We start from the raw sequence: 27,751 nt of genomic DNA, 5'->3' as shown, positions 1-27,751 counted from the left end.
ATTGTCCACATCTAATTATAGGCCAGAATCTCACACACCGAAAAGAAAAACAATCCTTCGTTATTGTCATAAAACTTTATTTATAAATAACATATTAAATATAGTTTAACTTAACTAAAATAATTTAAGCAATTCCATATATCTCTATATATATCTCTATCCAAAGATGTTTATCTATAAAATATCAGCTGCAACAAAACACGTAACAACTGTAATATTAGCAGTTGTTATGAATCCCATCGACCCCAAAAAGAGATGAATACAAGACTACAAACAGGACGCCGAGACGTACAACACATACAGATCCTCCTTCATTCTTAAAACACACAGAGAGACATTTGGTACATCAAGAAAGCAGACAATCTTCTGATGATGAAGAACCTGCCAGTTTAAAGACATATGGATCAACCTGAGAGAGAGAGAGAGAGATAGTGAGAAAGTGTGTGTGTGTATGAGAGAGAGCGAGAGGAAGATCACAGAAAGAGCAAATGTCCTTGTAAGGTCTGGATAAACACTCCATGGCTCCTTTTCTCTCCTTTTCCAGCTGAGGCTGCCTCTGATCTTTGAGATGGCTGTATAGCCTTTTACCTCTAAGAGCCAAAAAGCCCCAGGAAGCCACAGATGGACAGGTCCTCACAGTAGAATAGGACAAAAGGCACACAATTTTTACAATGTATTACTGTACATATACTGAGGTTACAATTTGAACGTCTGTAACATTGTCTATATTCGGATGGTTGGCCGTGAGTAGAGTTGGCCTTGATGAGAACCACAGGGTTATCATGCGTCGTCCAAAGATTGTATCATTCTTTTGAAGATTCTACTCAAGGTTAAGAGCACTTAGCTGCCAAAGACTGATAGCTGATAGAAGACATGGAAAGATATTCCCCTTAAAGGGGTTTAAAGGGAACAGTTTACCCTATAACACAGTGTCTTCAGTTCTTCCCATATTCTTTTAAATCAAACCATATTGTGTGCCATGTTTTCTTTTATTAATTTATTATTTATTATATCATGTGTGCAGTTAAAATAATAAAATAATAGTTATATTTTAATTTCATGGATTCTATAAATTAGACTGTGGGGGTGCTTCTATAGAGGACAGGCAATTTCAGAGACTTCCTCTGACAGGAGAAGGAGAGAGAAAATGAAAGAGATATTCACCTGCAGACATAGAGAAAAGGCCTTGGCATACTGATGCACTAGACACAGGATTTGTCATTGTCAGAAAATAAGCTGATTTCCATTTCAATTTTAGTGTCAGACACAGGAATTTAAGTGGGCATGGAGTTGGAATGGACAAAAATCCCGGTTCATATTTACCAAGGCGTTTTTTCACCTCCATTTTCAGCCCGGACATAAACGAGCTAGAAAACTGTTCACTTTGACATTTATGCTTCACTGAACTTGACAGTGACATAACACTTCATCCGTATACATAATTCAGGATGAATTCAACGAAAGCCCATATCACTCACGGGAGAATAACTGTCATGTTAAAGCAGGGTCTTTCCATTCCATTATACATGTTCATGTTGAAAGACCATCCAGTGAATTTAATAGCTACCAAGCCTTGGAAGAGGCACTTTTGCAATATAATAATCTTCATTGGATCTGGGAAAGGGAAATCTAGTGATTTAAAAAAAAAATCCATGCAACTCAAATGCTACATATCAAACAACCATATAAAAAAGCCAGGATAACCTGAGCACGTCTTCAACTTTTCTCAATCAGGACCTGATCTCATCTGACCCATTCACTCACATACATCACAACAGTAATGAGGAAGAATGATGTCAATGGTGAGGATGAGTTTTAATTTCTCTGGAATTTTCTGTGATACCGGATGCAGCTTTATTTTAGATATTTATGTTTTACTTTAATTTATGTTGGTGTATTACAATAATCTCATTTAAGATAATTTACAGCATGAAATAAGTTACATCATACATGCACTGTGCTTCCTCATATTGAACAATACATCCAATTTAATTTAATTACTTTTGCCTTAGAGTGATGGTATTTGTGATCATACTGACACTCTGTCAATAGGAAATAAAATGTGACTTGAGGTTTCTAACATTTAAGGAGCTCCTCGAAATTGTAAAAAATCTAGAATGATCCAATTGAGAACTCAGCCAATAGCACCACAAAAGACTCAAGACTTAAAACTCATCCGACCACAAAAGAGGAACAGCGAGAGTAAAACTGAGAATAGAGAAAGCAAGATTGTTTAACAAAATCTTTCCAACATCATAAAAAAACTTCAAAAGTAAAAAATAAACAAGACATCACCCTCCCCCCAGGTGAGTTAGATAGGCTCCTCTTCATCTGTCTCCTCCAGCACCACCTCGGGGACAGGCTGCAGGTTGGAGAGGGGGATGGTGGAGGGTGACGGAGGTGTGGGGGGCACTAGTGAGGGGTTACTCCCTGACGGGGTGCTGCTGAGGCTGCTGCTGCTGCCACTGGTGCTGCTGGTGCTACTGCTGCTCTCCACCCCAACCTGGGGCTCGCGCCACACCCCCTCGATCCACACCTCCATCTCCTTCGCTGGGGCAGGTGCATCTGGGGCTGGGTCAGGGGTGGGAGCAGGGGGTGGATGGGGGGTAAGAGCAGGGGTGAATGGGGACGTAGGGGACGTGGGGGAGGAGGGAGAAGAGGGGCCGGAGGAGGTTGAAGTGGGGGGCTTTGCTGACTTGCGTCTGGACTCCCGGAAGCTGGCCAGAGGGGGACGTAGTCTCACACCACTGCGGGTCGACCCCTCGATGGCCTTCTGGAGCTGCAGATCACAGACAAAACACATGTCAAATATCCTGAGCATTTTATGCTTTGATTCATTTACAGTTTATTTACTGTTTAGTAATTGGCAGTGCCCCTGGCAATACCTGATAACTAAATACATAAATCATCTTCCTATCCACGTCAGACATCACATGCAATAGCAATAGTTGTCAACATGTCACATTCAATGGCAATGACTGGCATGTTTTTGGGCCTTGCAAAGTAAAGAGGCAGTTTACAAACAGATGACACATGGCAGAATTCTGCAGCTCAAATAACAAAAGTCAACAGTGTTTGATGTCTGCCCCGAGTTTACCATTGCTTAATGTATAAACCCAAAAGATTGCCTATCCAATCAGACTGTTTCATGCCACATAAGCCACACACTATATGTCACAATACATTTAAAATCACCACATTTCTGTCAACCATCACTGCACTCATGGACCACTGATGGCATAGCACACATCATCCAACAAAGATGAAGAGCACACAATATAAAATACACTTAACACACATCACAGGATACATAATAGATGACCTGTCAACTGATATGATAAGTGAATTTGCTGCACTGATGTAAGATGCATTCATCAGTTATGTCTGGACTACTGAGCAGACATAAGGCCTCCCTGAGTTTGTCTGGAGCCCCTCCAACCAAGAGGCGAACCTCCTGCCACTTCATGTTCTTGTCTAATGCATGTGACTCATGGCTTCAGTTTGTGTTTGTGTGTGTGTTTGTGTGTGTGTGTGTGTGTGTGTGTGTGTGTGTGTGTGTGTGTGAGAGAGAGCGAGAAAGGGTGTGTGTGTGTGTGTGTGCGCGCGCGCACATGTGTGTTTGTGTACACATATGCACGTGTGTGTGTTTGTGCGCAAATGTGTGAGTGTCCATGTAAGGCTGCATCTCTCCAAGAGAAAGGCTGGGCTTTATGCTTTCCATCGAGAACAAAGGCCAAGGTATATTTTTAGATTAAAACAGGAAAGACATGCAGGGAAAGAAAGAGAGCATGGGAAGAGGAACAGAATGAAGTAGAAAGATGGAGTAAGCGACTTACCTCCTTGAGTGCCACAACCCCGACCAGTTGTCCAATACTGGTCACGTAGGCATGACTCAGCCCCAGTAAGGAGAATAGTGTGTGAGTCTACGGTGAAAAATAAGAATAAAAGTTCAAAGTTGTCATATCATATGTAAAAGTTGTCAGAGTAATCACATGTCATAAGGTTAAGGTCATGGTTCAAAAGGGAATTTAGGGAAGTGAAATCTTCTGGATACTGGACTAAGCACAGTGTAACCTGAGCACCCCCTGTTTGGATTAGGTGTTCTCAACCCACCACCTCCCCTCACGAATCCCGTCTTCCTTGGTTAAGAATCAAAATGTGGTGTATGCAGGGATAACGCTTGACTCCTGTCCTGTCTGTCCTGTGTGGTCCCTGCAAAGCCCTTTAGGATCCTGGCTAGAGACCTCGCCAGACATGCTTTCTGCTCGCTTCTCTTTTCAGGCAACTTTGGAGTGTGAACTCATCAACACATCCCTGTTCTGGATCCTAGCTTGACCATGACAGGTGACCTCTGCAGTGTCAGCTAAATGACACATACAATCCTTAATCACAATGAAAAACCTCCCTCCTACCAAACAAAAAGGATGATAACACTAAATCCCATGTCATGTCATCTCAGTGTTATCAGCCAAATGTTCTCTGGAACAAAACACTAAAGCGCATGGGTCTGGAAGCAGGATCTACTTCCTGTTTCTGCTTCTACTTCCTGCTCAGTAGTTTACTCCCATGTTGCTCGCAGGCCTCTGGGTCGACCCCCTAGAGCTGTACCCCCTTGATTGTGATTCTCTAGGTGGAGCTCCCGCACCTTATGCAGTGATGTCCTCTCCACCAGCTGGAAGGGCGAGGGGTCGATGCGGATCTGATCGATCTCTAATGGCTGGTCCATCTGCTCCTCTTCCCACGCTTTGATCTGAGCCAGCCAATCAGAAATGAACTTGCCGTGAACCGTGGTAAATACACATTGCACACACACACATGCATACCACAGTGGCGCTCCGTGCATGTTAACGACAGCGGTGGATTAGTGACCACATCAAGCCTGGAATAGACGTGAAGGTTGGGGACTACGCAGTGGCAAAGGCATCGGAGTGTGGCAGATCGAAACATATCAATGTCACAGCAGTAACATTTTGTTCTGGTACTATGGCTTGTCTACTAGAACACGGATACTGTTCCGATGTTCTGTGAATATATCAGTTGAACAGAAAGACATCCCTTACACAAGTGACACTTTGTTTTGCCTTCACTGTCTCACTTAGTCTTACAACAGTTAGGGGATTTAAGATTTACCAACCTCACTTTCACTCGTGTCATTGTGCTTAAGTAGACCGTCTACCTGGAGGGAGAGCTGACTACTGACTGTGTTACTCTGTCAATACACTTCATCCCTACATTAATCACCAAAGGCTACCAGCATGACTTCTGACTGTGTGATTGCTTATCTGAACTACCTCTAATATAGTCTATAAGAGTTTATATAGAGTACAACACAGAAGAAATATACTGTAATACTGTATATAATCATTTACAAAAGAACAATAAACCACGAAATGATCTGGTAAAATATTCACAGGTATATTCTAAACAATTGTCTGGTACTTCCTAAAAAGGCAATTCTAGGGCAGTTGACCTGAAAACAACTCACAACTTTACACTCTTTACAGTCAAAACAGAGGACTGTTCAACACCAGAATTACTTTTTCACGAGAACATGGCTATGTTTAACGTATTTTGGGTAAAATAAAGATGCAGTTGACATTGCATTACATTATAGGGTGCATCTTATAGATTGGTACCAAAGGGCAGGACAAGAGAGTGAACTAAAAACAGACCTTCTCTGGAGTCATGGTGTCAGTGAGGGGTGGAGGGGAGAGGTCCTGAGAGAGACAGAGAAAGAAAGAGATGAAGAAAGAAAAAAGAAAGAAAAAAAGAAATGAAGAATGAAATAGAGATAGAGATATTGAAAAAGAAGGAAGAAAAAGAAAACAGGGTAATTCCTGAGATAAAATTGTCTGTAATGGTAGTCCTTCATCAAATAAAACAAGTGCAAGGAACAGTGTCAGTGTCAGGTAAGTTCTGTGTTATGCAACTTTGTTGTGATCTTTGATGAACTTGCTGTCAGCCCCCAGGTTAGGCTTGTGTTTTCCTGTTTCTGTTATTATCACAACCTGGCTGTCAAATCCAGCAGCAGTATATTTGAATTTATTTCATGAGAGCCATTAATCATTTTGTAAATTATTCCCCCTAGCAATCATATTTTTTGCTGGATAAAATCCACCCACCCACCCACACACACCTACGTACACGTAGTCACACACACACACAAGTACACACGTATGTACACAAGCACACACACACACATATAGATACACACATGCACACACCCACACAATGTACCTGTGTCTGACCTTCTGTTTGTCTGTCTGAGGAGGATGAAAACATGTTCCTCAGAGTTCGCCTCACAGACTGCAGAGGGCCTTTATCTAGCAAAGACAGATAATAAGACAAAGGGAAGAGAAGAGGTGAAGAGAAAGGACTGGAGGATGGGAAAAAGAGGGGATGAAGAAGGGAGAAAATGGAAGTGACAAAGAGAGAGTAAATACAAATAAAAGGAAATTATTAAAAACAAAAAGGATGAAATGAGAATAACGTGGCTGAAAAGAAGGATTGGAAATTGGAAAGGAGTCACTGAGAAATTTCATGTCATCTCTCTCTTTTCAAGATGGTGGGACTCAAACAACTGGGGCAATCTACAGGTGATACCCACCTGAACCAATCTGATTGGGACGCTTTGTTGGATTATACACCAGGAGCTTTCTGATAGCGGGAGATAACAGCAGTAATCACCTCAGGAGCTTTGTGATTGGTAGGATTGGTACTCACCAGGAGCCGTATGATTGGTGGCTGGTTCTGATGGTTTAGGAGAAGGCAGGGGGCCATTTCGCTCTTCCTGGATATGAGTATTCTAAACGGCATTAAAGGATTTATATTTGAATATGCTTCATACTTTACTGTTAGATATTATTTTTTTGTATGATTCACATTTTTCATTGGTTAAAAGACAAATGCAAAAAGGAACAATGTGAAACTATTTACAACAGGGAAAGTAAGCTCATGAAATCACATGTTAGCAAACAGTGCGTACAGGCACCATAAAGTTTTATTTTATTGAAAGTTTTTGCTTTTATGTAGACAGGACAGTGAAGACAGACAGGAATTGAGTGAAAGGGAGTGGGGCTGAGAAACGTTGTACAATATTTAAAGATGCATGTTATCAACATTCAATATCATCATAAATTCTGCTTCAACTCCACTGTTAATCAGTGCCTGCTGAATAATGGAGAATACAATTATGTAACACTTCTCATAGTAATAGTGTATTTCTGGGGCTCAACTGGTAGATCAACATGGAGTTGATACCCAGGGAAACCACCATACTGATGAAAATGTATATCTGTGCTGTACCGTTAGTCACTTTGGATAAATGTCTGCTAACATAAACGTAGTTAGACTGACTTTGTCTCCATTGTCTTCGGCCTCCTCGTCCACGTAGGCGAAGGACTCCCAGCTGGCCCTGACACAGGACTCCTGCTGCTGCAGACCCTGGGTCTGCATCATGATTCGCCGCTCGGCTGACAGCCACCAATCACAAAGAGCCAGCAACTCTGATCGGTCAACGGAGCCCAATAGAATCATGGATTCTGGGGGAGAGAGGAAAAGTGACAGATGAGTTGGACATTAAAGATACAGGCCTCTGGACTATATGGGGCTATATCAGTACATGTACCATATGGCCAGCGGTGCTTTCATGCAGTCAGGAGAACGGTCAGGTCAAAGGTACCTTTGGAATCCACCAGAGGGATGGCTTTGAGGGATATGGAGTCTAGGAGATAGAGCAACTCTCGACACGTTGTCTGGGAACAGATGAACTTCACCTTCCGTACCATGATGTCCTCAACAAAGATGTTATACTGACTGAGGGGAGGTGGGTGGAGAGAGGAGACAGTGAGTTCAGAAAGCTGTCATCACCCCACTGAAGGCATGATGGACTGCTGATTACTGCTTTTGCCTTTAACGGCTTGGCACCAAGATACCATAGCTCTGTTCAGACTCTTAGCTATGTGGTCCTCGAAAATAGTTTGGAACATACTGTACATAGTTATATGTATGTAGTGTTTATGTCTATACTAGTGTACAGTGTGTGTGTGTGTGTGTGTGTGTGTGTGTGTGTGTGTGTGTGTGTGTGTGTGTGTGTGCGTGTGTGTGTGTGTGTGTGCGTGCCTTAATGTGTGTGTGTGTGTGTGTGTGTGTGTGTGTGTGTGTGTGTGTGTGTGTGTGTGTGTGTGTGCGCGCGCGTGCCTGAGTGTGTGTAGTTTACTAAATTTGAAACAATTATGTTGTGTTGAAAGTGGGATTACAGTCTGTGTGTTCATGTGCCCGTGTGCCGTAAATTTGGAAATGCTCTTTTTGTCTGGCTATTTTTATCTATGCCTGTCACCAAGACCTGCAAACAAAGGAAAAGCTTTAGTCAAAAAGCAGTCCCAACAGGATCTTGCAAGGTTTTGCTGTAATTATTGTGGCAAAAGTGTGGTTAAAACTGCAGTGATTTTGATAATAACATTTTGGTGCTAAAAAGCAATCGCAAACCATACAGAAATTCTTGAGAAAATATTGTGGTAATAACATAGCCTTGCGGGAAACCTTGAATTTGATTGAATTTGCAGAAGCGCAAGGTTGCTAAATCCTGAAAGGACTGAAAAAAGCATGCTTGCAAGCGTGTGTGAGAAAGAGAGAGCATACGAGAGAAAGAGCAAACACTATGCATGTGTCTATGCATGTATTTGTGTGTTAATGTGTATTCACAAAACTGGAAACTAATACAATGTACTTTGCTCTTGAGTTCTTGCGTACTGGATGTATTTGATAGTGGCCCAGTAGATCTAAAATGTCCACCAGTGTCAATTCCCCTGAAGGCCAGTTACTCACCTGATGTGGCCAAAGCCCAGCTCAGGCAGGTAGGGCAGCTTCTTCACCTGGATGATGGAGTCGTAGAGGGACGGCTGCAGGCCCTGGGCCACCATGTTGGCCAGAATCACCGCCACCATCATGGGTAGGATGTGTGAGATCTGGCCTGTCAGCTCGAAGCAGATCACCGCTGTGGAGACCGTGTGTGTGACAGCCCCCGTCAATGCTGCAGCACCTGGGGGTGGGGGTGGGGAGGTGAGACAGGCATGTAAATAGCAAAGATGAAGTCAACAAAAGGTCAGAGAGAGGAGAGAGAGGAGAGTGAGGAGAGCGAGGCAAAGAGAGGAGGAGTCAGAATACAGAGAGTAAATGAAACGCGGGTGAAGGTAAACATAATTAGTAAACATAATTAAGGTAGACATAGTTAGTAAACATTTGAAAACGCCATTTACACAGGGGAACTTCCCAAGATAATGCAGTGTCAGGAATGGATGAGTGATGGAGAAGGAGGAGGAAGAGGAGAGAGGAAAGGTGGGAGAGGAGATAAGGCTATTTGGGTAATGGGATCACACAAGATTCACAAGCCCCACCATTTTGATTTATGTGAGTGAGTAAAGTGAGTTTGGCTCGGTAACTGGGCAGGGTCCTGAAATGCCTGGCAAGGACTGCACTAGCGATGCGATCTCTGTGCACCCTCTCCATTCTTTATGAAATATAGAATAAATGAAGCTTCAGATGGGTTGAGATGGGGGTATAAAATTGGCGTTCGGAAGTTTTAAAACAGAAAAATGTACCACATATGCATGAGAGAGAAGCAGGAGGACAGGAAAGGGAAGACTGACCAATTACAGCATACCCTCCAGGGATGATGCGATACAGGATACCATCAAACAGAATGCCGTGAGGGAAGAGGGCGGCCATGATCTCTCCCACCAGCCGGCCAAACGCTGCCCCTGTGTCAACAACAGAGGTTACCCAGCATGCATTTGGGCACTCCAGTGTTCACTCTCTATGATTTATTCCCAACCCATGTGTCTATTGTAGGCTGCACATATGGTTCCTAAATGAGCCAGCATAAATGTATTCATGGAGTCTTTAGTAGTGTGATAAGTGGTGGTTGGCACATTCCCTATAATTTGTCTCCCTCCAATTTTGTTCTTTGTGGAACTGATATTAAGCAGGTTCACTGCTGTAATCTTTTTAATCCATACAATAAGCATCGCAATGATATTTATACAGTTGCATTCAGTGAGAAAGTGACTTTGAAAGTAATACAAATAGAATAGAATAGAATGGAATACCAAGGACAAAGACAGGCATGAAGGCTCCTGAGGGGATGGGCATGGTGGTAGAGACTGCAGACATCCAGAACTATAGCCGAGAGAAAAAGTCTTCAGTCACACTGTGGTGTGTGTGTGTATGTGTGTACACATTATGTATGTGTGTGCCTGTACAATATGTGTGGTATACGCAGTATGCGCAGTAATTCTGTTTCTGTGAATGTGTGTGTGTGCGCGTGCGAACGTGTGTGTTGAGTGTGTGTGGACTGTGTGTGTGGGTGTGTGCGCCTCAGGTGGATGAAGTACCTTCATAACAAAAAAGAGAAACAGGGTGACAAACACGTTGACGTCAGGGTGGAACCAGGCAGCAGATCGCCCCAAGCCCGGTGGAAGCGGGTTCCCCCACACCTTAGTCCAGGTGAAGTTATCAAACAGAGAGTTGATGGCCTCCCTGGGCATCAACTACAACAAGGGACCGCATACACAATTAAACTACTACACAATTAAACTACTACACAATTAGTAGTTTCTGATTATTTGTAAAACAACATCACAGGAAGCAAACAAGAACTCTGCTCATAGAGAAAACATGTAAATGTAAGTAAAATAAAACAAATCAGGATTTTGTGCCACCTAAATGCCTTTCCTATGTAAGATGACTTATGATTTACTCCAAATATTTCAAATTGTCACGAGTAATTGACATCAGCTGTGCTCAAGAGATTAGTGCCTGTAACTGAAATCCATACGAAGTCACCACGATTCTTGAATGACCTAAATATGTCAACTGTCACATTATATCATAATTATATTTACAAGCATATAATGTACCACACTATAGATGTACTCTAAGAATTTGAAATGACAGCCCTGATTATCATTTTAGGCTACCTACCAGTACCACCATTGCTGTGTTTTTCTGACCTCTGCAATAGCTATGCCATCTTGATTCCAAGTAGGTGTAAACCTACTTGGCAATAAATCCAATTCTGATTCTGATTCTGATTGCAAAATTGTCCAGCATGAAAGCACTCATGAAAGCACTCATGAAAGCACTCATTGAACCAGACCAGGTGTTTCAGACAGTGGCATATTGCAACCTCCAATGAAAGCACACAGTTCTCAAGATGTTTGACCAGAAAGAAATTGCATGGAACAAACTGGCAATTTTGCTGTCAAGACTTTCATTTTGTCCTAAAATTGCCTCCTAGGTCCTCTTCTTAGACTGAAGCTCTAGGTTAAGCCAATCACACTGGCAGGGGACACACAAACAGAGAGACAGACGGCATCAAACCTCTCCAGCCATAAACTGTCCAAAACCGGGAGGGAAGGTCAGGGTGGTGATCAGTAGTGTGACGACTCCTGGGAATATCAGCCGGCTAGACACAAAACAAATTTTTTTTGTATCAACTAAATACACTTACTCATTTAGCAGACAATTGTATGCAAAGCAATTTATAGCACAATACAGATATACATTTCCATCAGTATGTATGAACATGAAAATGTATATCTGTATTGTGCTATAAATGAGTATCAAACCCATGAACTTGGGGTGGTCAGCATGTGCCTCTACCAGTTGAGCCACAGAATCACAATGCATGATCATGATTTGTTTTAAAAAGGTGGGCTATGCTATGACTGCGTTTAATTCAGCAGGGTGTCTTAGACTTACTGTCTGGTGAGGAAGCGCGTCAGTGTGTTGGGCTTCCTCATGAACAGTACCACCTGACGATTGAGATACACGAAGAAGGCGCCCATGAACCCACAGGCGATGCTGAGGACAAGAAGAGCAGAGAGCCATTTTGAATCTCCCACACTCCACAGCCAAAGCCTGGCCAGCATCCCTAAAGCTCAGCCTGAGGAGGCAGACCCTACTTAGGCAAGCATGCATTGGTTGGTACTACAAGTACCAAAACCAGATTATTCACAATTATTTATTGATGCTTTAATAATCAATAAAATGAAAAAGGGCCACAGGAAAATACAACCTTTTTTTCTGGCTGCATGAATGAATGCACTTTGTAAAATAGTTTCACATATTAACTTTGTTTTTCTAGTTAAGGTTTGGTAAATGATACTACTACTACTTCAAATACTTTCGCAAAACAAAGACATCTGAGAACCACTACTGCAGTGAGAACCACTGCTACTGATATCCCACAGCAGAAGCCCTGCTTCTGAGAGCAGAGCACAAGGACATATGACAACCTTTCCTCATTGATTCTGTAGGAGTTATCCATTCTTTCTTTTGGACTTATTGTGTGCTATATGTCAGGAGGATGAAAATAACTCTCACACTCTGTTGACATGCTAAACTCAATACAACATATAATGTTGAAACCTGATTAAATACTGTAAGTATTCCTCAATATCCTTTGAATGTAGTTGTTGAAATGTTTATGGAACAGACTTCATTGCAGGGTTCTGATACATCGGTTCAGACACAAGAAATTCAAGGAATGAAGATGAAAGATGGTGAGGGGGTTGGATAGAGACAAAGGGGGGTGTCATGTCAGTGGTTATGGGGGGACTGGGGAGGGTGGAGGTTAAACTGGAGCATGCAGAGAGCTGAGTAGGGAACTCTTGGGTGGGGTGGAGGGAGGAAGGAAGTCCAGCACTGTTAATACAGTGGCATCACTGGCCCTCACCACGAACGGCACGCTCTGGCCCTCGCTCTCACCCAATCACGGCAAATGCCGGCAGCTCCTGCAAGTCGAAGGGGAAGTCCATACGGAATTTGGTGCGGAAGAGAGCGGTGATGGTGACTATAAGAGACAAATAAGATAAGGTGAGAAAGAAAACAGGAAAAACACTAAAAAGAATATGAAAATGTTATAATATTTAATTTAATTATTTTATTTTATTTCATTGTCCACAACGTACATGCTGACGCTTATGAATAGGGTACGGTGGTATTAGGTACTGTTCGCTAACATGTAGTTTAGAGTTAGGGCTTGTTGACAGGTATTTGATGGCCCATAGATAATTTACTGCGTGTTAAAGTGTGTGAAATGGGCTATCCAAAGTGTATTGAAATGAAGAAATAGACATTAATTAAGACATCAATTATAGCATGTATAAAAACATATGGACATTAATTGTACAGTGCTTATATGCAAAGTAAATATAACAGCCACTACAACACTTGAAACATGATACCTGAGTAGTGTCTGGTCACCCGACAGCGTTTATGCCAAGTCTGCAATAGTGAAAGCGCACTACACTACCCTTTTATTGTGACATCCTCTGAAGTCTGACGGGTCACTTTACCTGTATCTTTGTTAACTACAGAGAGCACTCTGAATATGAAGGCACTGAATGTGGCTGCAAAGTACCCTCTCCAGTAATTCCTCACAGCAAAGTAGGTGGAGGTGACCTCTATACTGAACAGCACCCCTAGTGGCAAGGAAGAGACAAGACAGCTCAGAAACACGCCATTATTTGACAGATAACATATATTTCAATGGATAAACATATGTACTCTTCATCAATAATGATTTTGTTTGTGTCTTAAAAATCATCTGTAAAATAAGTTACAGAGTCAATGCCAAATCTCCTTTGCTAAAATTGTGAACTGTAACTGTGGACAGCTCACCTCCAAGAGGGGTCCCAAAACAGCATCCCACCCCAACAGCACATCCCACGGTCAGGATGTCAGTATAACAGTAGGGGCTCTACTGACACATGGGAGAGTTCATGAGAGAAGGAGAGAGAGAGAGAGAGAGAGAGAGAGAGAGAGAGAGAGAGAGAGAGAGAGAGAGATGTTTCATATTGATTAAGTGTCAGTTTACCATAGCAAACACTTGGTCTTCGTGAGCCAAAAGAACAAACTGTTTTCACCACGTTCTTCTACTTACCTGGTTGACCCCTGAGAAGCGGGACATGACATTGCTGAGCGTAGCGGCACAGATGCTGGATATGTGAACAAAAGGACCCTGTTAAACAGAGAACCAAAGAAGAAACGGATAAACCACTTTGACAGCACTGTGACAGAGATGCAGAGGGTGAATAACAACCAGACGAAAGGAGATGGAACTAGGTCAAGAAGATGGTAATATGAGAGAGCACACCCACCTCTTTGCCCACAGGCATGCCACTGCCCAACCCGGCCGTCAAGCCCACAACCTTTGCAGCGAATGCCCTGAGTGTCAGATACTCCTTCAGGATCACACCTCTCAGGATGGTCTTCAGCTCGGGAATACCAGAACCTGGCACACCAGATTCACTCATTAGTTATTAATACATATGAGAACCACAGCATTCAGAGAAACCATGGTCAAAATGGAACCAAATGGGGTCAGAGGTGAGATTGAGGCAATTTGATGATGCTCAATATTTTTTATATTTTTGGTTCCAAAATCATGTATATTTTTGTGATGTTTAGCTACAATAATGTCTATGTAGTATGTATGTTGTGTTTATATTTCTTGTTACAATCACCAAGAAATAAACATATTGTAAAAGGCAGTCTTGGACTTGTGCCGGTAGCCTATAAAAGGAAGGATCAAGGGTCATAGTTCAATGTAAGAGTATCAAAAACGTTAGTCAGAAGCGCTTGGAAAATACCCATAGATGAGCACATGGCAAATACCCACAGGGGACTGGCATAATTGGGCAAAGGGCATGTTACCCACCGATAGCCTGGGGTGCCACCAGGTGGCAGAAGAAAGAGGCGAACATGATGAGGATCATGGGATACGAGACCCAAGCCAGATACTGTAGCGGAATATTACCCCGCAGCTCTGCGTGGATCCACTTGTAAGCTGATGGTAAGGGAATACAGAGAGAGCGAGAGAGAGGGAGAGAGAGAGAGAAGAAAAGAAAAAAAAGAGGGAACAAATGAAAAATACAAATAAAAATAAAGTTCATACTCTGATGGAAATGGCTGGAAGACCACAAAAAGTGAGAAAAACAGGGAACGAAGCAGAGAGTTTACATGAGAATGACAAAACTTATAGGTATGACAGCATGTAATAAAAGGGTGCTGGTCTCTGCTGAGTAAAAAAAAAATGCATAACACTTTGTTTGACCTGACTTTTTGTACTGTCATGGAGGATAGAGCAGCACAGAAGTACTGCTTGTAAATCTCTACCTTGTAGACTCTTAGCGCTAGCGTAGTCCATACTCCAGCTGACTAGAGCCATGGTCACACCAAGCAGCACCAGGAAGATCCAGTCCTCACCCAACTTGGAGACCAGGAATTTCTGTACTCGTGCCACACAGTCTGAAACAAGAACACATGGAGGAGGCTGTCTGAAACAAGAACACAAGAGGCTGTTCCTCTTCGTAATCATCTTATCAGTCTGAAACAAGAACACATGAAGGAGGCTGTTCCTCTTCGTAATCATCTTATCAGTAGCGTTCTACACCAGCTACATCAAAAAAGCCAAATTCAGTCAACTAAAGGGCTTTTATAGACTACACGGTTCAATGAAGTTGAGATGACTCAGAGATTAGATAAGGGTACTGTGGGAAAACAAACCTGCAGAAAATACATCATCAGCTAGATGGTCTCTGTGCTGTCTTTATAATGACACATATACAATGTTATCACAGTATTGCACCACAACAACTATGAAGATTTTTTTTCAATTTGTGGTTGGCTACAATGAAGTTTGCGGTGATGTTTTCCGTTGGATTTAGGTTCACTGATAGCAAACAATAAGGATGTCATCATCATCATCCAACAATCATCATTATTGACAACAGAAGATTGCCAATTATCCTAGTTGCCTAACAAGAGATGGAAAACAAATATTATAATTTAAAAAACCTTGTTGTCTGAAATATTGATACATGAGAAATGATATATTAGTTTTTCCCACCTCAAATAAAATTGTATTACATACTAGTTGTACTACCCAACAAAGCATGGTAGTCTGTAAAAAAATGCTTAAAGCGTGTTCCCTAAATTTCAGAAATCCACACAGGTGTCAACACAGCGAGGGGTGCTAATAGATTGCTGTGCCCTACTCGCTTTCTGAACTGGTTACTGTTGACTCCTTTCCCTGGACCACCCTCTACCTCACCGTATTCAACAGCTGATTCAACCTTTGACCTCTCACCTCTACACTTAGAATAGGACCGCCGCTTCTTCAGCGAGGACATGTGGTCCTGTTCCGATTTGGGGGTTTTGCCGGCGTCGTCCTCTGTGGCTGGGTGGCGACTGTGATGCCGGCCATGGTGGCTGCGGCTGTGTCCACGGTGACCATGGGAGTGGCCATGGTGATGGTGGCTGTGGTGATGGTGGTGTTGTTTCTTCCATTGTCTCTCTGTCAGCAGGCGAGTAGCCTCTCTCCGACGAGAAGAGCCTGGATGCTCATGGTATTCCCCACCAAGCTGTAGACAGGCAGGTGAGCTACCATTAGCAAGAGGAAATTACTGTTTAAATGAACACGACATATTTATTTTTAATATTTATGCCATCAGCATGAGGTAAATCTTAGTGGTTCCATGCATAAGGAAATGGGGTCTTCACTCATGTTGTAGGGTTAAAGCTAGCTGTGTCTGATAGCTTGTTAGCTTGTCTCATGGGGCCAGAAGTGACTTTAGCACTCCAGTATACAGCCTGGAGACAACCTGAAACAGTGGAACTAAAGAGCTGCTGACAGTTGACTGGAACAAGGCTCGTTTTTATCCTAAGCCCCACCTACAACTTGACAAGAACACAAATCACCTTAATTGTGCTTTTATTTTACCCTGAACCGTTAATTTCATTGGACGTGCTAATCGATCCCACCAACATTTAAACACATTTTTTTTAACAGTTGTCTCCAGACTTACTTAATACTTGCCTGGGTCAGCAAGACTGTTGGCTAGTTAACTTGTTAGTCTGCTAACCAGATAATATACCAGCAGGTCTGCAAGACAGCTAACTTGCCAAATGCAACAGACATTAAGCATGGACAAAAGCATGGACTGGGTTTCTGAGTTCAATGGTAACTAGCGATGGGGGCTATGCAGGGACGTGCGGTCAGGGGAGGCAGGGGAGGCAGAGCCTCACCTGTCATCATGAAAAAAAAAAAAAATGATAAAATAAAATAAATATTAATATTTCTCTACTGATCTGTGCTATACATGTAATTTCTGCATGATTCCAATCATTTCGAGCATTTTTATAACCAAAATCGCTGAGTTTGCGCATGTCCTGCGAGACGGTGAGGCAATGACGAGCTGTGCCTCATCTCAGATTGCGCAATCCCCTCAATGAAGGGGGCGTGCAAGAGCCCACCGGTCGGGTTTATTCTTTTTCTGTTGTTGCTCTTCTTCTACACTGTACCCTGACTGCGAAAATGGAAGATTCTATAGCTAAGCTAAAACATTTCTCAAAACGTGAAGTGATCAATAATGGGAGACCAATGCCGGAGCGAAAAGGTATGCTTCAAACGACGGGACAGAAGATAACTCGATCGACTTCTCACATTCAAAGCCAAATTGCTTTGAAAATGTTTGGAACCTCAAGAATAAATTTGGTTTTGGACGTACAGCGGCAGCTCTGTTGATTTCCCATTATTTCTATTATAGGATTGTTTAATGTCTATGTGAAGCCATTTAAAATCACACAAGTGGTTGTGATCACTTTAAACCCAAGACTGCTTTTTATTGGTGAGCTGATTTTGAGAAATTAAACTTAAAGCAGCACTAAGGAGTTTTTGGCTTGGAGCTCCCCCTAGCGGCGAAACCTGTTGAAATTTGCTTTCCTCGTTTATGACAAACTAGCGAGTCAACAACTTTCCTAACACAGTCAAACATCAAGCAAGTGCAAGACAAGACAAAGCAGGACAGCAAATAAACTATTTACTAATCCAGCAGAAAGATGGCTAGCTCTGAATCTAAATCGCTACCCGATCCTAGTCGCGCATGCTCAGACACAAAGGACCGGGCGGCTCCAGAAATCCTACAGACCGCAGTAATTTCCCTACAGACCCCCGATGGCAATGGCGGAGAGGCCATTCTCCATATTAAAAGTAATTGTAGCGGCATAATTTTTTTCAAGGTGTTATTTTAAGGTAGAATTGTTACATAGTGTTACTTTAAATTGCAGCTAAAGTTGTGTTTCCTGGTTGCTATGGTTATCTAGTTGCTATGCTAGCTAATTAGCTAGCTAAGGACACTTAATAACCTTAAACGATTTAAATGGAAGAGTTTAATTTGCATGAAATGATAGCTAGTTATCTAGCTGATGTTATAGTCTCCTCGATTTAACTCTTAAAATTATAATGGGAAAAGGTAGAAACCCTCAGGGTGCCTGTACAACTTCGTATGAAAGAGTTCATATTCATGAGTTAATATTCATGAGTGCATATTCACACATATTAACACAAGTTCATCACAAGCTAGCAACTGCCAACTGTATGTACCTTACCTATGTGTATGTGTAAAGAATGCTAAAATGAAAAACAACCAGTAGTCCATGTGCAAGCTGCCAATTGAATGGTAATTTAAGATACTCTATTGGGCTTATATATTTGTAAATCTGACTCTGAAAGAGTCAGTGCCTGACCAGCCACAAACCTCACCGCACGTCACTAGGGCTATGGTAAGCTGAAAACATCAGGTAAGGTTGCTTCTTACAGTTTCCTACAAACAACTTAATGATTCAGTGGTGCCCTCTTGTCTTTCTTAAGTATCTTTACCATGATATGTCACAGAAATATTTTTATATAACTGACAAATTGACCAAAATTTTTCTTATTTCTCTTTTCTCACGATGTAAGCAGCAAATGTGTGGATTTCTTCCCCCCCAAAAAATCACTTATGGTCTGTAAATGGTCTGTAAAAAAAAGAAAACAGCTGAGAATTGTTTGCCACTTCAAGTTGAGTAGCCCTCACCCCAAAGACATACTAGAGTGAACTGCATGAGTGGATAGGTCATGTTCACACAGTAATAATAAGGGCATCCCGAAATAGACAAAAGTCCTCAACGGGATTGAAAAACCTTTTCAAAGCACATTACTCCATCAGTGGTGGCTCTTATCGGAAGCTAGGTATCTTTACAATGAAATGAAATAAACTTGCATGAAACAATCCACGTCATTATATTCAATTTTGATTGTGTCCTTTTTATTTTTAACATGACTATGGTGACAGGAAAGCATTTCAATGTCATATTGTTGTAAGTCTCTTGCTTTACAGTAACCAGGGTTTGCACATACTTGAAAAATCAGCGCCAAACACTCAACACCAATCAGTGTTGAGTGTTTTACTACTCTGACTGGACTGTAAAAGAGAAAAAAATACCCAGTGATTGTATAGAGGAAACCCACAACTATTTGGCTTCCATAAAAACAAAAAGTGGGCAGGTCAGAAAATCCATCCTGGTGTTGTCTTCACACCAATCAGATAAAAAATACAGTTATGCCAATACAGTATGACAAACTATTAAACTGCCTGTTGAGTTTAGTCATTGTGTTATGTGTCTGTGTATGGGTGTGTGTCTGTATTAACTCGGAATGTACATTGAATTGCATGAATTGTGTGTGAAATTAACTAAAGTTTCACGTAATGTATACTTAATGTAAATAAACCATATATCTGGTTCATCACATTTACAGTCGTTGATTGCTGTTAAGAATGAAGTCTCATATGGCTCCAAGTGATATCCAATGAGAAAGTGGCACTGAGATTTGTATGTGATAAACTGAGACATAATTGAGCATCATTGCAGCGCATCCAACTGTTGGTATCGTATTGAGACTCATTTGAGAGCTTGCAATACTCTCATTTTTCTATTAACTGAGCTTTAGAAAAGAGACACCTGTTAGAGTTTTATTTCTGTGACATTCAGGTCACAACAATACCACAGCAAAAAAATGGACATTTGCAGTGTTTGGCCAGGAGGTCAAAAGCCAGCGGTCACACCACAGCATCTCAACCTGGACTCAAGAGGTTTGGGATTTTCAAGTATGTGCAAATGTATATAAATGTAACATATGTTTGGTCTTGAATTGATCCTGGTGATGTGGGCGGTAGTCTGATCATGGTTTCATTGCAATCTGAAGTACCTGCCAGGCTGTATAATTTGACTAGCCCATTGTAACCTCTTCCTGGGCATTCCCAGATGATCGGTGTTGTTGGGGAGAGAATGTTATTTTAGGGTATCAAGGACAGATGTTGGCCTTAAGAGATTGGCTGGTGGGAAATGCAAAGCAACGGGTCTTGAGGTACTAAACTTTAGAGTGTTTAGTCTCCTCTCCTTTGCTTCTTCTGCTCTTTCTGCTGCTGCTTCTCCTCTCCTGTCTTTGGGTGTGGGGATCCTCTCTTCACCTGCTCTCTCATTCTAACATTCTGTCTGTTTGTCTCTCACTCATTCATTTCAGGTTTGGTTATTCATCTCAGGTTATGTTATTTTCTATCTCATGCATTCAGGTTTATTTGGTAATTTGGTCTAACTGGCATCCAACATGTGTATTCACTAACTATTACTTACAGTTGTACTAATTCATTTGCGTCCTACATTACATTCAGTTTGACTGATACTGTAACATCTAAGCCTACCATTTATTGTATTAATAAACCATTAATTCGTTGACCATTCACATAACTCCTCTTGTGCCATGCCATTACATTAATTAAGATCTCACAATTGGCATATATATTATTTTGTAATATTGTATGTAATTTAATAATTTAATGTAGCCATATTAACTGTATTTTCTACAATATTTATCACTATAATGCTTTTTACTGTCCCATAAGGTTCAGGCGTATAAACTTTCCAGCCTGGTGTTTTCCATCATTGTAGCTGTCCTTACAACCCTCACTCATAAACTAAAACTACCCCACCGCCTCCTCCCCCCGCCCTCACGTCCAAATTCATGTTGGGGCTTCCTCAGTTTCAGGTGACGAGCCGCCACTGTACTCCATTTAGATTTATAACATTGGAGACCATCCAGACATGCGGGAAAGTGATAGTCTAACCCCTAGCTGCCTGTCCTTCTCACACACATACTGAGAGCTCCGCCGATCACACGCAGAGATGCGCCGATTCCCACGCTCTCACTCAACACAACATACAGTGCTCATAATAAGCACACGCTTACGGAACATGCTTACCATGGCTGTGCATATCAGGATGCATGCCTCTCAGCGGAACCATCTCAATTATATGTTTTTTTTTCTCAGTTTAGACAACATAGGAATAGTTTAATATTAGCACGTTGTACAGTAATAAAGCACAGCTGAAATAACTCAAAAATCACTGTAAATGACAGAATTTGGCCAGGTCTGTGGTCGTGTGTTTGTGTTCACAGACAAATTCATGAATTCAATTAAACTCCCAAGTGTACACTTTGGAAGCGAGAGCACCTGGTAAATCACGTCACCTGGCAGGACATTCGCTCCAGCCAGCTGTCACATCAGATCCCAGCGGAGGGGGACCGTCTCTGTGTGCTTATACTGTTACCTGGGTTTCAGACCTGCTCAGCGACTAACGCATTCTCCCTCTGATTCTGCATTGTGTACTAGTTCAGACACCACAGCCACTACAGCTCACCCTCGGACACCCCAAAGATCTATTTATCCCAGATCTACATCTGATCCTTGGCCAGATATTGAACTGGCCCAAGTACCCACCACACCCAGGAGCCACATAACTCTGGCTAGGCCAGACCAGTGTAGGCAATCACATTCACAATCCATATTCACGTGGCTGCTGCCACATCAATAGCTGGGTTTCCATCCAACTGTTTAATGCGAATTTGACCATTCGAATAGGAATCCTGAATAGAAATGCTTAAAATTGGGATAAAGTCGAATAAGAAATTAATTTACCATAGGGAGGTGGATGGATTAACCCCTGATTCTCACAGGGTATAAGGTTGACGGAAATTAGTTTATTTGTATCAAATCGCATTTGTTGCCCTGCCCTGACAACCTCAAGTTCTGAAACCCACAGCTGTTCACAACCCTTCTTTGATTAGGAGAGTGTCCATTTTTTATTCGCATAGCACAGCGGATAGAAACGTGCACAGACTTGCATTTTCTTTTGCCAAATTACCATGAATGCCCTTAATATATGCAAATGAGTTGGATGGGAGCTCAACTAATGACTGACCCCAGATCAGCGGCGGTGTGTCCCTGGATGAGCGCCTGAGCGATCAGCGGGGACTCTTTGGGCTGCATTTTCATGAGCTCTCAGCACCTCTTAATTTAGTATATGTGCAGTGGGGCTGGCTCTGTCAGCTCCTGGCTCCCCTGAGGGACTGTGTTAGGCATGTTGATTCACACCGAACACAGGCGGAGCAGCATCTGACAGCTTGGGAAACCCTTAGCCATCCAGATGAGGAGGTTTTCCAGTGGTACTTTGTGGGTTTCTTTTCGACCGTTATCCTCGCATGATCCCCAAGCACTGCTCAGAGCTGCTCAGATTTCACCAGTAAAGGGGATCAATGCCACTTGGCTGGATTGGATTGATGGCCTGCTGTAAAATACACGCTGTGAAAGGCAGATCAGCCATTAGCTCCAGGATTCCATGCTGTAACTTTAGAAGGAATATCGATATACTGAAGATGCTAAAAGATACTACCAGTTTGGATAAAGTAGTAAATGAGAAAAATTTCAAAACCGAAGAACTCAAGGATTAAATTCCTCTTGGTCAAACTACATCATCTTTCACATTAGCTACAGTATTCAGTGGTGTTCACTTAGAACAACATGAATGAGCACCTCCTCTCACCATGAATAAGGTAAAAAACTAAAAAAAACGATTCTCAATACCATTCTCACAATCGAACTAGAGGTTCCCAACTTGGGTTTCATTTCAAATTTCAAAAGTCTGTACACAAAGCAGTTAGCAAGATTGCTATAAGAAGAACATGTCATTTCTCATATGGGTGTTTTTGAAATTGACAGAAATGGTTATGCAGGACCAAAAAGAGCTCAAAAACACCTCCCCCAGACAATACCCCTAAGATTAAAACTCATCCACCACAAATGAGCTATGGTTACTCACTCTCCCTGAAAAAAAAAAAACTCAGAGTCCATGGATAACAGCCAGAACTTAACAGCAGCTGACTGTGGGCCTCGTCTGGGCCGGATCTGCACCTAATCCAGCTGCCATCAGTGGAATAACCCCCCTGTCTCATCTGTGGCTTTGAAGAGCTCACTGCTCAGCGGCTGAAATTCCTCTTATTAATAGGGGCCTGGGCATCACACATGCACATAAGCTAAATGTAAACACTCCTAGGCTTCAATCGCCCCTGCCGCCTATGAGCAATCCTTCATTAGCGCGCCGGCGGCTATTGTTTATCCTTAGCATAATGTGGCCAGTACTATATGCTGTGCTATGCTATGCAAGGTTATGTTTAAATCTGAACGTCAACTTGACAAACAGGGTCGAGATATAGAGCAGGTCAGGTGATCTGTCCATCTGTTCAGCATTAGGCTGTGGATTCTGATCCTCTCTTTAACTGATGCTAGTGTTGCACTGACCAGCACTTTGTATTGGCCGGCAAGTTTGTGGCAATTATAACTGTCATCTTTACTATGCATTTGACACTACAATTTTAATCCGATGGTTCACTTTACATGCTGCATATTTGATAATGTATGCCTCACGTATATCATATAATTCACTCCTTGGCTGAGCCCTCTCTCACGTCGTTCCCTCACTCTATCCAGTTACCTTCAGACATTCCCACAGTACATATAATCCCCCTCTTTCTCCATATTTCACCCCTCCCTTTCTCAGCCTCTTCTCTCTTTCTCTGCCACCGCTACCTTACTACCTCTCTCCCTCTCTCCCTTCCTCTCTCTCTCTCTCTCTCTCTCTCTCCTTCCTCTCTCTCTCTCTCTCCTTCCTCTGCCTCAACAACTCTGACCCTGCTCCCCAAACTTCACCCCCCTCTCCCGTTCTCCCTGGGTGTAACCCTACCCTCTGGGCTATTTTTACCAGTGCGGTGTGACCCAATGTTCACCGACACACTTCTCCACCTCTCTCTCTCTCTCTCTCTCTTTCTCTCTCTCTTACTCGACCTGGGTACATCTCTCAATCTCTCCCTATCTGTTCACCTGTCAATCAGAAGCTTGCAGATTTTAGGGGTTAAGGGAGGGTGTTAGAGGACTTTAAAGTTGAGCAGCGAGCAGACGCAGGTGTCAAGATATTTTCATTTGCAGCCCAGACAGAAAAAAAACATTCTAGAATGATTTCATCCAATTTCAGAATATTCTAGAATCTTCCAGAGATAGCACTGTTTTGCCTCATGTTCAGTGTTGAATGGACATGAGCACAGACATCAGGCTGCCTGAGGAGGGGGAGCATCCAACTGCCACGGCTCACGTGACCCAGAGGCTAAACCCTCTGAAATGCTTCCCTCCAAAAAGAGGACGGGGCTGCAGTTTGTTAGCCATTGAGAGAGCTGATGGCGTGTCAAAGTCAAAGGTAATGCCTCTGAAGGACTTCTACGTGGGGGGGAGGGTGTGTGTGTGGGGGGGACGGGGCTTTCCTTGTGCATGCGTCAGACCCAGCTCCACGTGCAGCCCCTATTGTGCTTTCACTTTCCTGGGCCCCCCAACATCACTACCCACCCTCCACACTCAGCTTATACAAAACACACACGTGTGCACACACACACACACACACACACACACAAGACACACACACTCAGCTCACACAAAACACACACGTGCACGTATATACACACACAGATAAACAGACATGTTACAAAAGCAGTGATGACAATGGACCAGAAACAATGTGCCGGGCTGAAAAAAAGGTGTCACTTCTGAATATAGTGCCGGCTCCCTGGGTGACTGTGTGAGCGTAGGGTTATCACTGAGCACATGGCCCTCAGCTGCTAGTCTAACACATCAGCACACATCTAACACACACACACACACACACACACACACATACATATACACATACACATACACATACATCTACATTCATACACAACTACTCATGCATACACACACAAGTACACACACTTATAGTTACGTACAAAGATATGCTCTTTCTCTCTTTTTTTCTGTCTCCCACTTACAGACACACACACTAGACTACTACACACACACAATCCATAATCTCAGGTGTTGCATTACATGATAAAACTGAGGAGTGTTTGGCTCCTCGTAAAAGTCATGGCTGCTCTCGTTCCCATCCTCAGGTGCTCTGTACCACTATGGCACCACGTGATGGAGGAGATGAAGAAATATCGAGTTTCCCCGGACACACATACTCCTGTTTATCTGTGCGCTTGAGGTCACATGTCATATAACTACACGTGTATGAGGTCATGTCCTGCCATCTATACTTGTGTGAGGTGAGAAACAACTCAAAAACAAAAACAACTTCCAACGTCTCACTTCATTAGCAAAGCAGCATATGGTTTGTTTTGAAACGCAGACTCATCCAGGTGTTAGCGCAGTCAGAGATGGTGAAGGTGGAAGGGGGAGAGAGGGAAGGGGAAGGGGAGAGAAAGAGAAAGGGAGGCATGAGAAAGAGAGGAAAGACAGAAAGAGCGAGAGAGAGAGGGAAAGTGTGTGTTGGAGAGCTCCCTGTAAACACCTGCTTTTCAGCACGGGTAGTTGTCCAGCGCTAAGTGTTTCCCACCGGCGGCTTGTCTGTTTTTCAACACGTCCCCCCCCTCTCCCTCTCCCGGTCACAGGGTAAGCAGCCTCTGCCACAGGGCAAGCTGACGCGGCATGCAAGGGTTGTGCAAGATGTCGCAGGAGCAAGCAGGTGAAGCAGTGCCAAACACAGCGAAGAGGAGACATAGAGGAAGAAAGAGAGCGTACTACAGAAAGAGAGGAAGAGGGAGAGGGAGGTAAGGAGATTTGTAGGTGAAGGGAGAGGAGAGAAAGAGTAGGGAAGAGGGACAATCTAGGCAGGGAAAAAAGAGAAGGAAAAGTTGAGGAGAAAAAGAGACTGACCAGGGTCTGTTGGTATCTCAGAGCCTTCCTTTGCGACGCATCTGCGGCCATTGACACACTGTCACTGACCCAAAAATAAACCTCTCGTCGGCCTCAGCATTTCCAGCGCAGGGTGGCGTGGACGCACACGCACAGACACACACGCGGACACACACTCTCATGCACAGACATATACACACACACACACACACACAGCTTCAAGTGGCTGAGACCCTGCTGAAGGGGCTGGTTTACACCATGTGAGAGTTCTTGAGAGAGTGTAATGTTATCTGTGAGAGTGTGTGTGTGTGTGTGTGTGAGAAAGAGAGAGAGATAGAGAGAGTGTCTGTGTGTGTGTGTGTTGAGGTAGAGAGATTGAAAAAGGAGAAGGGAAGAGACTGAAAGAGGGAGAGGCAGAGGGAGATAAATCAAATACCTTGTTTTTCACACACCCCAATCATCCTCTTTTGGGGTGTGGGGGATGATGCATCCAGGTTGCCCGTGGCAACACAGTAAGACCTTGATCGCCCCGTTAATTTGGAGGAGGGGTGGGCATTGGGAGGGACAGGGGAGTGGGCATCCAAAGAGAGATTCTCTGTCAGCTGCCTGATCCATAAGCCAAACAAGCCCTTTACTCATCGTCCATATTCTCCCACAGGACATGACCTCATGCATACCTCACTTTGAAAAGACCTGCTGCAGACAGGGTCCTCACTTTAAAGGGGTTATATACTGATATACTGTACTGTATGTGACATAATGTGTATATGTATTATGTTGTTTATCTTTGTTTTAACTGCTCTTGTATGAGTGATAGGTGTTTGTTTTCAGCTTCAAGTGTTTCAAGGGCTTTTCTTCATGACACGTGCAACCTGAAATTGGAGAAATTATAAGCATCACTGATCTCACTGGTGTGTGTGTAACTGACATATTGGCAGGATTATGTTGAGACTTTAAATTAGTCACTTCTGAAGGGAATGCAGAAAGTGCTTTATCAGGGGTCATTACATGCGGCTGACAAAACCTGTGTGCCCAATACACACCCTTAGGCAAAAGCACTGATTGCTCTGAAACACACCCAGATACTCACAAACAATGCATACACTCACACACAGCATCAGAACAAACTATACCAAGTCACCAAATCACAATGGGTCGGAATGCAAAGCCCTGTAGTATGTTTCACCATCATAACCGCTCTTGCCGGTACCTTCTCAAAGGCTGGAAGTCTACACCTGGCTGGTGACAAAACACCTTGGTTGTCCCTCCCTAGTTTTTCCTCCCCTTCACTTTGCCTTCGTCAGTTGCCTGGACTGACAGGTTTTTCCGCGAGAGCACAGGTCGGTCAGATGGAACATTTCGTAAGTTTCAGTGCCATCACAAAGGCATGTGTGCAATGCACGAGGGTGTTAATAGCAGAGCGCGAAGGCCAGTGTTAGAGATGTATGGTGACACACACACACACACACACACACACACACACACACACACACACACACACACACACACACACACACACATATATATATATATATATATTTACACAGGATAAACATAACACACAATAACATCATTAGAGTAAAATAAAAGGGCACTCTCTCTCGCTCTATTTCTCTCTCTCTCTGTCATACACACACTCACACAGTGCAGAGAATAGAAAGCGTATGACATGGGCAGTGTGCCGCTAAGCAACTCTAGCTTCAGTCCAAAATGCATTTGATGACACAAGGACTGTCACAATGACAGATGCGCGCTAAATACACAGGCAAACACAAATGCACCGTGACATGAGTGGAAGAGGAAGCACACAG

At 42.9% G+C, this 27,751-nt stretch overlaps 1 protein-coding gene across 1 annotated transcript; it reads right to left on the bottom strand.

The window, feature by feature from the left end:
* Nucleotides 1–63: 63 nt before the first annotated feature.
* clcn1a (chloride channel, voltage-sensitive 1a) lies at nt 64–26,147 on the bottom strand. The gene is made up of 23 exons (XM_012829570.2): nt 25,962–26,147; nt 16,154–16,427; nt 15,181–15,312; nt 14,723–14,851; nt 14,163–14,296; nt 13,946–14,023; nt 13,684–13,762; nt 13,359–13,484; nt 12,769–12,853; nt 11,761–11,862; nt 11,380–11,464; nt 10,392–10,547; nt 10,107–10,176; nt 9,648–9,758; nt 8,827–9,040; nt 7,682–7,815; nt 7,357–7,541; nt 6,724–6,805; nt 6,238–6,323; nt 5,673–5,717; nt 4,646–4,750; nt 3,837–3,923; nt 64–2,779 (listed from the first exon to the last, which is right to left on the bottom strand). The coding sequence occupies exons 1-23, from the start codon at nt 26,010–26,012 to the stop codon at nt 2,312–2,314; spliced, it is 3,018 nt and encodes a 1,005-aa protein (XP_012685024.1). The 5' UTR covers nt 26,013–26,147; the 3' UTR covers nt 64–2,311.
* Nucleotides 26,148–27,751: the final 1,604 nt, after the last annotated feature.

This window comes from Clupea harengus, chromosome 19 (genome assembly GCF_900700415.2).
Source record: "Clupea harengus chromosome 19, Ch_v2.0.2, whole genome shotgun sequence".
NCBI classification, from domain to species: domain Eukaryota; kingdom Metazoa; phylum Chordata; class Actinopteri; order Clupeiformes; family Clupeidae; genus Clupea; species Clupea harengus.
Note: the sequence above shows the minus strand (reverse complement) of the source record. Positions and strands in the feature narration are given on the sequence as shown.

What these genes read in the sequence shown, in the direction of transcription:
- clcn1a (XM_012829570.2), bottom strand. Translation starts at nt 26,012, where the DNA reads ATGGCCGCAGATGCGTCGCAAAGGAAGGCTCTGAGATACCAACAGACC. An exon ending in TGAGATACCAACAGACCCTG is followed by an intron (nt 16,428 to 25,961) that starts GTCAGTCTCTTT and finishes GCCTGTCTACAG; the next exon opens with CTTGGTGGGGAATACCATGA. An exon ending in GCATGCCTGTGGGCAAAGAG is followed by an intron (nt 14,024 to 14,162) that starts GTGGGTGTGCTC and finishes TCTGTTTAACAG; the next exon opens with GGTCCTTTTGTTCACATATC.